The sequence below is a fragment of the Oratosquilla oratoria genome, chromosome 39 (genome assembly GCF_046742065.1).
Source record: "Oratosquilla oratoria isolate Oo_2021 chromosome 39, ASM4674206v1, whole genome shotgun sequence".
Classification (NCBI taxonomy): Eukaryota; Metazoa; Arthropoda; class Malacostraca; order Stomatopoda; family Squillidae; genus Oratosquilla; species Oratosquilla oratoria.
The window spans coordinates 35,466,989-35,478,022 of NC_134815.1; the positions used below are offsets into that span (position 1 = coordinate 35,466,989).

The following is an 11,034-nucleotide window of genomic DNA, read 5'->3' on the forward strand; positions in this document are numbered from 1 at the left end:
CGACTTCGTCGCGAAGAAGTCGCCTCAGCGACTCCAACTCGGCATCGTCGTCGTTGTTGGCAACAGGGGCATCTTCTTTCTTGCGGCGAAGGTGATATACAAGTATTTCAAAATTACTTCAAATTAGAAACCCCTTCTTGAAATAATTTTACACACACACACACACACACACACACACACACTCACACACACACACACACACGTCGGACTAACAGCAAAGATTGGAACTCCGGAAAGAAACACAATCTTCGTGGATTACAGCGACGAGAGGGATTACCTGTGTTGTATTAGTAGGGAAGGGGAAAGCTCGTGGTGTAGTGGGCAGGTGAAGAAAAAGGAGAAGGGGAGACATTATTGAGGAAAATGGAAGGAAATGAGGAAGGGGACGAACGGGCCCCGGACGTCAGAAGGGGTGTCAACAAAAGGTGTGCAGAACACACAGACGAGGTAGAACAGGGGAGCAGAGGTATCAAGAGCAGAAATATAGATAATAGCAGCTCAATGGAAAGAGAAGATAACTGCTTTTATGGATTTAATGAGGGAGGAGATGACAACTTTCTCCGACTAGTAAATCTAGAGAAAAAAAATGAACAAAGCATGGGAGTTTCGGTTTAACCAATTAACACTAGTTACCAAAAAAATTGATGAATTGGAAGAACTAAAGAACTAAAACCTAAACAAAGACATAGAAGAATTAAAAAGACGGTTAAAAGAAGTAAAATATGAGAATGAGGAATTAAAGAAGAATAAAAAGAATAAAGAGTCCATAGCAAAAGAAGCACGGGGTTGGAGAAAAGTCCAAGAGAACAACAAAATTTAAGTTAGAGATATAGTAAAACAACAGATGAAAGAACAAACCAAGGACACAGTTATTAAAGTGATAAGAGAGAAGGAGAATATAGTAAGAGACTTCGTGGATAAAAATAAATGTATAATTACATTAGGGATGGAAGAGAGGCATAATCCAAATAGGACTACAAGAGTAAAGGAGGAGAAGGAAAAGTAAACAAGATATTAGAAGTAGTTCAAGAGGATGAACAAGAAACAGGGAAATAAATTGAAGTCATATATAGACTAGGGAAACACAATATAGATAAGACCAGACCAAATAAGATTAAATTCAGGTCACAAACTACAGCAGAGAATATCTTAGCAAAACAGGGAAACTAGCAGACAGTGATCAATATAAACAGGTATGGATAAAAAGAGAGATGAATAAAGAGGAAAGAGGATGAGAAAACAAAAAGACTAGAGGCTAAGGAAAAAAAACGAGAACAGAACAGAGTCAAAGAGAAATTGTATTGGAGAGTAGTGAATATGAAAGTGAGGAAATGATTCATAGCAGAGAAAAACGAAAGGGAAACGGAAAACACGATGTAAGTAGCAGAAAATTAAGTGTCTTACACAAATATAGGTGGCCTAATAACAGGCTTGAATGAACTGAATGATTACCTGAAGGAAAAAGAACCGGACATAATGGGAATTGTAGAGACAAAATTGAAAGGCCCACTACCACCCAATAGTGTAGGACATTGTGCATATAATTATTGGATTAGAAACAGAGAGATAAAACAAGGGGGTGGAGTAATGTTCCTGACTAAGAAGGACATAAATGTGAAGAATGTCACATATGGAAAGAATAGAGTAGAGATGATTATGATGGAAGTGGAGTACAGGGATGGGAAGTGCAGGAAGTTTGTGGTAAATTATGTGCCTCCTAAAACGGCTTCATGGGAAGAGAGAGAACACAAAAATATGTTAGAAGATGCAAGGATAACACTAAATAAGATAATGGAAGATGGAGGAAGAATAGTTATAATGGGTGACTAATTATAAAGAAATCTGCTGGAAAGAGATGACAGTGAAGGGTGGAGACGATCTATGAGGAAATGTACTACTTGATATGATTACAGAACATACAATGATGGAATGAATACAAGAGATTACTAGGTATAGAAATGAGGATGAACCATCGAGACTGGACCTAATAATCACATCAGAACCTGAAATAGTGGGCAAGATTGAATATACGACGCCAATAAGTAGAAGTGACCACATATTGGTTGAACTAGAACTAAATGAAGAAAAATACACGGAAAAAACGAACAATATAGAAAGGGAAGATTGATGTATGGAAAAACAAAATTTGATAAAATGAGAGAATTCTTTCAAAAAGCAGACTGGGAAAGGATAAATAAGGAGGAAACAACAGTGGAAGAGAAATATTTTGACAAAAATTTATAAAGGAGTGGAAAAGTATGTTCCAAGACAAAAACAAGTAAAAGGATATGTAAAGTGCTGGTACAACAAAATATGTAGGGAGTTAAAAGACTAAAGGGATAAAGCTTGGATAAAATGGAAAAAAGACAAAAGACCTAAAAAATGGAAAATATATACTAGTTATAGAAATGAATATGTACAAGTGTGCAGAGAAGAAAAGAGAAAATACGAAAAAGATGTCATAGAAAAATGTGAAGATCAACCAAAACTATTTTATAGATTTGTAAACAACAAACTGAAAAACACACAATAAATAGAGAAACTATGACAAGGAGTTGAATACACAGAGGAAATAGAAATGGCAGATATTATGAACAAGCATTTTAAATCGGTGTTTACGAGGGAGAACATACAACTTAGAAATGTCGAGTGGGAGAAAGTCCCCCCCTATGAAAGAGATAGAAGTAACAAGGAATGAAATAATGAATCACTTGAGTAATCTCGATGTCAGAAAATCGCATGGACCAAATGAAATGGCAAACTGGATTTTGAGAGAATGCAGGAACGAACTAACAGACAAAATACATAGTCTAATAAGCAGTTCATAGAAAGAGGGAAAAGTTCCAGAAGATTGGAAAAGAGCAAATATAGTACCAATATATAAAGCGGGAAACAAGGAAGACCCTACTAACTATAGACCAGTCTCTCTTCTTTCAAGTACGATAACTAAAATTTGTGAAAGAATGATCAAAATAAGATGGGCAAGGCATTTGAAAAAAAATAAAAACGTACTAAATCCAAGGGAATTTGGATTTCGACAAGGACGATCATGCGTCACAAACTTAATGTGTTTCTATTCAAGGCTAATAGATGTAATATAAGAAAGAGATGGATGGGCTGATTGTGCACTTCTAGACCTGAAAAAAGCTTTTGATAAGGTGCCACATAAGAAATTGCTAAAGAAATTAGAAACTGCAGGAGGAATACAGGGCAAACTGCTGAAGTGGATGGAAGACTTCTTGCATGAAAGAAAAATGAGAGTGGTGATAAGAGACAAACCCTCTAATTGGGATGAAGTGATTATTGGAGTTCCACAAGGAACAGCTCTGGCTCCAATAATGTTTGCTATATATGTTAATGATATGGATAAAGGAATTGAAAGTTATAGGAGCTTCTTTGCGGACGATGCAAAATTGTTGAAAAAAGTGAACACTGTAGAAGATTGTGAGTTGCTGCGGAATGGTCTCAATAAAGTATGGGAATGGAGTCGGAAGTGGGAGATGGAATTCAATATCAAGAAGTTTAGTATAATTGAATTTGGAAGAAGCAAAAAAAAAAAAATAGTGGGATCATATAAGCTGGGAGAAGAAATAAAAAAGTAGAAAATGAGAAGGACCTGGGAGTCATTATTATGAGTAATATGTCCCCTGAGAAACACAAAAACAAACATTTTGGAGAAACTTATAATTTAATAAGAGCAATCAAAGTGGCATTTACATACCTGGACGAAGAAATGGTGAAGAAAATACTTATCACTTTGATAATACCAATATTGGAATATGCAGCGACGACGTGGTCACAAAGTACAAAAAATGTATAACAAAACTTGAAAGAATACAAAGAGCAATTGCGAAATTGGCACCAACACTCTCAGAACTATCACATGAAGAGAGACTAGCAAAACTTGAGCTACAGACATTAGAGCAAACAAGAGAGAGAGAGGAGACTTGATAACTATTTATAGAATCATGAAAGGCATAAAAACTATTGATAGAGAGGATCTAATAAAATGGGATAGTAGAGATACAAGAGGACACGGAAAGAAAATCAAGACAATTATAGAAGAGACCTGAAAAAGAACAGCTTTCCCCACAGGGTAATGGACATTTGGAACAAGTTAGATGAGAATGTGGTGTGTGCAAAAACGATGCGCGAATTTAAAAACAGTCTAGATAAAACGAGATATGAAGACGGGACACCACGAGCATAGCTCATTTTCCCGTAAAATAAAACTAGGTTAATACAACTAGGTAAACACACACACACACACACACACACACACACACACACACACACACACACACACACACACACACACATATATATATATATATATATATATATATATATATATATATATATATATATATATATATATATATATATATAGATAATGGAGAACATAAACACAGGGGAAGGCACGGAACCCTAAACACTAACGTTTCGTTCGCGTAGAACGTTAGTGTTTAGGGTTCCGTACCTTCTCCTGCGTTTATGTGCTCCATCATTCAAATAACTTGTCTAAAATACTTATCAATATATATATATATATATATATATATATATATATATATCTATATATATATATATAGTGTGTGTGTGTGTGTGTGTGTGTGTGTGTGTGTGCGCGCGCGCGCGTGTGTGTGTACAGAAAAACAAGTAAAATAATAGCAATCTATTATATTCTTTGGTGGTTTATTCGGCATATCTAAAATCACGTGCATGTGACCCCTAGTGATTCCTAACGGCTATGAAGCAGCCAATCAGGACACCCACCGAGCAAACGGAAACCAACCAGTATACAAACAACACATACACACACACTCAGAATATTCAGCCTGAAGATGGTCTCATAAGAACATAAGAATAAAGGAGACTGCAAGAGACCATAAGGCCTACACTAGGCAGCTCCGTATCCATCACCACCTGTCATCCCCATCCATAAAGTTGTCTAATCGTTTCTTAAAACAACTGATAGTTTCAGCGCTTACTACATGGTTACTAAGTTTATTCCATTCGTCGACCACCCTATTAGTAAACCAATTCTTGCCTATTTCCTTTTTAAATCTAAATTTGTCCAGTTTATAACCATTACTGCGAGTCCTGCCCTGTTGTTTTAATATGATGACCTTGTTTGCATCACCCTTGTTAATGCCTTTGATCCACTTGAACACCTCTATTAGATCACCCCCGCACTCTGCGTCTTTCCAGAGAGTGTAAGTTAAGGTGCTTAAGCCTCTCTTCGTAAGGCAAATTTCTGAGTCCATGTATCATTTTGGTCATTCTTCTCTGTACTGATTCTAGTGAATTGATGTCCATTCTGTAGGATGGAGACCAAAACTGTACCGCATAGTCAAGGATGGGTCTAACTACCGCTAGATAGAGTTTAATAATTACCTCTGCACTTCTATTCGTTACCGTCCTAGTAATGAAACCTAATGCTCTGTTAGCTTTATTCCTGGAGCTAATGCGCTGTTTCCTGGTTTTAAGGTCCGGACTCACTAGAACTCCCAAGTCTCTCTCGCACTCAGTTTTCTCTAAAAGCGTGTTATCTAAGCTGTATCTATTTTCAGGGTTGTGTAGCCCTACGTTTAACACGCTACACTTAGAGATATTGAAGTTCATTTGCCATTTCACCGACCATGTGAACAATTTGTTAAGATCATCCTGCAGAATCTCTGCGTCGTCTCCTGACCCAATTAGGCGTCCTATTTTAGTGTCGTCCGCAAACTTACTAACATCACTATTTATCCCATCGTCTAAGTCGTTTATGTACATAATGAACAACAAGGGACCCAAAACCGAGCCCTGGGGGACTCCACTAGTAATATTGCCCCACCTAGATTTTACTCCATTTATGGTGACCCGCTGTTTTCTGTTACTAATCCAAGCTCTCTTCCGTTCTAACGCTTTTGCTCCTATGCCATGGGCTTTGATTTTATTTAGTAGTCTAATGTACAACACTGTAAGTTTGTGATTACATTTGTACTACAAAGACAGTAAGGTATTCTTGGCATGGCGGACGCACATATTTCAAACCCCTTCCAGGGTTTCGATGATAACATTACACATAGACATCAGTGTCCAATTCTGTAGACCTCCGACACTCAACAGTGCCCCAGCAGTTTCCTGGATAATGAAATGATAGTCACGTCAGTATATGGCGTAGGGAGATGAATGACATTTTCTATTTGCAGGGAATCGTTGGATAGAGTTGAGAAAATCTTTAGGATGAAAGTGGAGGAGGTAAAGTTCTTTTATAGTACATTCGGGTGGTGAATTGTAAACAAAAATCTATATTCACTTAGTATGTTTTTCAGAATAGATATTCACCTGGTTTTGTAAAAATACATTTGCTTTTTTAGTTTTAATTGGAGACTTCTATTTTTTATTCCAGAATGTACTCATGTTCTGTTAGTTGAAAAAAGCCTAGAATAAGGTTTCGAATTTTACTTTTCATACAAGAATTTATTCAATTAACAAGAAGTAATTACTGATCCAAAGATGGATAAGTTCTTGAGACCTGAAAGCCTAGATGTGTCTCTCAGCTCTTCAACAGCTCCCAGAGAGTGGAACCGCACTTTCACTGCCTTTCTAAAGGCTATTGAGACTCATGAACCTGATAAGCTGGATACTTTGATTAATTTTGTCTCGTCCACCATCTATGAGTACATTGCCGAGTGTACCACCTACGATGCTGCTATAGACATCCTCAAAAAACTTTTTATCAAACTTAAAAACGAAGTGTTCGCCAGACATTCTTTGGCTACTCAAAGACAATGGGAAGGAGAGACCATCGGCGAGTACCTACAAGAACTTCTACTGCTCAACAAAGACTAATTTCAAAGTTGTTACTGCCTCTCAGAATCGGGATGACAACGTTCGAGCTCTTTTTATTAATGGACTACTTCCTGATGCGCTAAGGCAGCGAGTGTTGGAGAACAAAACTCTTGATCTCAGCACAGCTGTAAATCAAGCTAGAGCTCTCGACACTGATCAAGAGAACTCAGAGTCTTACTCGGACTCCTCTTCCTTAGCTGTGGGCGCAGTTGTTACATCTGAATATAGACGTTTCATGAACCATAGGACTGCACCCATGGTTGCTACATCTGAAATTAATGACGGAACCTGTGCTGCAGCGAATCAGAAACTTAGGTGTTATTCTTGTGGAGGTTTTCGTCACGACCGTTCTGTGTCCGGCTAAAAATGCTACTTGTCGCTATTGTATCAAACGTGGGCATTTCGCTAGTGTGTAGGCCTTTTAAAACTTTAACTTCGTCATTCACTCAATCATCTACTCTGGGTGTCATTTCAGCCTCTTCTCCAGGACTACTAAGGTCACTGTGTTTGTTTTGGTTAATGACAACTAAGCCAGTGCTCTCATCGATATAGGGAACTCTAAATCTTTTATCTCTCATGACTATGCTGTGAAATATAAGTTGAAAGTTACCCCAGCAACCGGACGTGTTTCCATGGCCTTTTAACGCTCGTCTCTTCTGTCAAAGGACGCTGTACGGCAGACATCAACCTTCTGAGCAAGATATATTCTGATACACGCTTTCCCGTACTACCGGATCTTTGTTGTGATGTCATACTAGGTCAAGATTTCATGAGTCAACACACAAATGTCACGGTCACTTTCGGTGGGCCTAAGAAAAATCTGTCTGTTTCAAATCCTGTTACTTGTAATGTACCAGCTGCTTTGGTAGACATATCATATCCATTTTCAAACCTTGTTCCTTATTGCAAACCTATTGCTATTAAATCTCGAAGATTTGGAGATGATGATAAATTCATAGTCTGAAATCGGCAAGATATTACAAGAAGGTGTTACTGAAGAGAATGCGTCTCCTTGAAGGGCCTAAGTACTTATCGTGGCGAACGAACGCCACACAAAAAGACTGGTTGTTGACTACGGTCAAACCATCAATCGATTCACACAATTGGACGCTTACCCTCTTTCAAGAATAGACGACCTAGCCACTGAAAATTCTCGTTACAAGTATTACAGTTCTTTGGACTTGAAAAGTGCTTATCACCACGTACCCATACAATAAGAAGACAAACCTTATACTGCTTTTGAAGCCAACAGCAAGCTCTATTAGTTCCGCTTATGTGGACAACATTTTTGTGGCTGGAAAAAACCCTACAAGAACATGTGAAAACCTGGTAAAGCTTAAAAAAAGTTGCTCAATGTCATGATATTACCTTTAATAATGGAAAGTCAATCTTATCTACTACATCAATCGATTTTCTTGGCTACACCATAACCCATGGTTCACTCAAACCTGATGCTGGACGCTTGAAACCTTTTAAAAAATTGCCACCTCCTACTGACACAATCTCTTTACGCCTTGTTATTGGCATATTTTCTTATTACTCTCAATGAATAGATTTAAATAAGTGTATAGAGGAATTAGGGAGGAACGTCAATGTAGTAGTATTGGGAGACCTTAATGCTAGGGTAGGAAATGAACCAATAGATGGAGTGGTTGGGAAATGTGGAGTTCCAGGAAAGAATCGTAGTGGAGACTTGATGGCGGAGATGTGTCTAGAAAGAGAGTTAATGATAGCAAATACAGTATTTCGGAAGAAAGTCAAGCATAAGTACACATGGGAGAGGGTGGTGGATGGAAGGGTGGTAGATAGAGCGTTAATGAACTATGTAGTGGTAGATAGGAGTATAATAGGAAGAGTTAAGGATGTACATATTCTAAGGGAAGAGAGAGGGGGAATATCAGATAATTTTTTGGTGGAAGGTAAGTTGAGTGGAGGATAGATGGAGAAAGAGGAAAAAGACAAAAAGTAGGGAGGTGCTCAGAGTGAACTGCTTAAATGAGAAGGAAAAAAGAAGAGTACAAGAAGTTGAGAGAGGAGTGGGAGGGGGTGAATGATAGAGCAGAGCTAGGAGTGGAGGAGGAATGGGGATGGTTCAAGGAGGGAGTCACAAAGTGTGCAAAGATGGTGTGTGGAACAAGAAGGACAGGAGGAAATAAAAGGAAGGGTAGTGAGTCGTGGGATGAGAAAACAAAGGTTGTAGAAGAGAAGAAGCGAGCTTTCACAAATTAGTTACAAAATAGGACGAGGGAGTCATATTATGAGAGGTACAAAAAAAAAAAAAAAAAAAAAAAAAAAGTAAAGCACAAGATAAAGGAGGCTAAGAGGAGAGCAGATGTGAAATGGGGTAAGAGCATGACAGAAATTATTGAAAGTAATAAAATTATGTTTTGTAAAGAAATTAAGAGAGGAAGAGGAGGCAAATCAAGTAGAGAAGAAAAGGTAAAAGGTGCAGATAGAGAGATGATAATGGAAGAGAAGGTAGTAAGAGGAAGATGGGCGGAGTATTTTAGGGAGTTATTAAATGTGAAGGAGGATAGGGAGGAAAAGGTAGTTACAGTGGGAAGTGCTAAGAAAATGAGGGTGATGAGTGAGGAAAATGGAGGAGAAATAAGGAAGGATGAAGTGAAGGCAGTTGTTAAGATGATGAGATGCAGGTAAGGCACCTGGTCTGGATGGATACCATGCAGAATGTCTGAAAAAAGGAGGTACAGTGATGGTGGACTGGCTGGTGAGGTTGTTTAATGTGTGTTTGAGACAGGGTAAAGTGCCGGAGGACTGGAGGAGTGTCTGTATAGTTCCACTTTACAAGGGGAAAGGGGGCACGTGTGAGTGTAGTAGTTTCAGAGTTATTAGTTTGTTAAATCTAGTTGGGAAGGCTTATGGGAGGATCTTGATTGAGAGGATTAGGAGAGGGACGGAGGGAGTAATTGGCGAGGAACAGTGTGGATTTAGGACAGATGGAGGTTGTATAGATCAGATTTTTGTGGTAAGACAGATATGTGAAAAAGCTATAGGAAAAGGTAAGGATGTTTTTTGGGCTTTTATGGATCTGGAAAAGGCTTATGACAGGGTAGACAGGAAGGCACTGTGGGAGGTTTTGCAGATATACGGGATAGGAGGAAAGCTTTTAGGAGCAGTCAAGAGTTTTTATGAGAGTAGTAGAGCGTGTCAGGATTAGAAATGGAGAGAGTGAGTGGTTCGAGGTAAAGGTGGGACTTCGTCAGGGATGTGTTATGTCGCCCTGGCTGTTCAACTTATACATGGATAGGGTGGTCCGAGAGGTAAATGCAAGAGTGGTGGGTCAGGGATTGGAGATGGTTAAAGGAAATGGAGAAAAGTGGGAGATAAACCAGCTGTTGTTTGCGGACGACACTGCGCTTGTAGCAGGATCAGAGGAGGGGTTGAGGAAGTTAGTGACAGAGTTTGGAAGAGTGTGTGAAAGAAGAAAGTTGAAGATGAATGTGGGTAAAAGTAAGGTGATGAGATGTACAAGGGGTGGAAGTGACAGCAGACTGGAAGTGAGCATTAAGGGAGAGAGACTGGAGCAAGTGGTTAGTTTTAGGTACTTGGGTTCGAATGTGGAAGGAAAGGGGGGGAGTGGAGGTGGAGGTAGAATGTAGATTGAGAGAAGCGAGTAAATGCCTTGGTGGATTAAAAAGTGTAATGAGAAATAGACATTTGGGAATGGATGCTAAGAGGAGATTGTATGAAGGAGTGATTGTGCCAACAGCACTGTATGGGGCAGAAACATGGAACATAAGAGAAGAAGAGAGAAGGAGTTTGAATGTGTTTGAGATGAGGTGTCTGAGAAGTATGATAGGGTTTACTAGGCTGGATAGTGTGAGAAATGAGGAGGTGAGGAGGAGAATGAGGGTGGTAAAGGAGTTGGGAGATAGGGTGGATGAAAGAGTATTAGGATGGTTTGGACACATGGAAAGAATGAGTGAAGAAAGACTAGTAAAAGAGGTGTGGAAGGCAGATGTGGAAGGCAGATGTGGAGGGAGTGAACAAGAGGGGGCGACCTAGGATGAGATGGATGGATGGGGTAAAAGGGGCTTTGGGGAAGAGGGGAATGTCTGTGGAGGAAGGACGGGAGAGGACAGAAGACAGGGGTGAATGGAGAATGGTTGTATATGGATGATGTTGTGATGCATGAGGTGGAATGAATGGGGAGATGGGGGTGAGGTAGTATGT

The 11,034-nt window shown here is 39.1% G+C and overlaps 1 protein-coding gene across 1 annotated transcript; it reads left to right on the top strand.

Moving 5' to 3' along the window:
• The first annotated feature begins 6,504 nt into the window (after positions 1–6,504).
• LOC143020212 (uncharacterized) lies at positions 6,505–7,204 on the top strand. Its single transcript, XM_076176378.1, has 2 exons — positions 6,505–6,744; positions 6,866–7,204. Exons 1-2 carry the CDS (start codon positions 6,505–6,507, stop codon positions 7,202–7,204), a joined length of 579 nt encoding a protein of 192 aa, XP_076032493.1.
• The last annotated feature ends 3,830 nt before the right edge of the window (positions 7,205–11,034 follow it).

Bases quoted from the DNA above. Each gene is read 5' to 3' on its own strand.
- LOC143020212 (XM_076176378.1), top strand. From the start codon at position 6,505: ATGGATAAGTTCTTGAGACCTGAAAGCCTAGATGTGTCTCTCAGCTCT. The intron at 6,745-6,865 runs GTGTTCGCCAGA...ACTGCCTCTCAG, and splicing joins TTATCAAACTTAAAAACGAA to AATCGGGATGACAACGTTCG.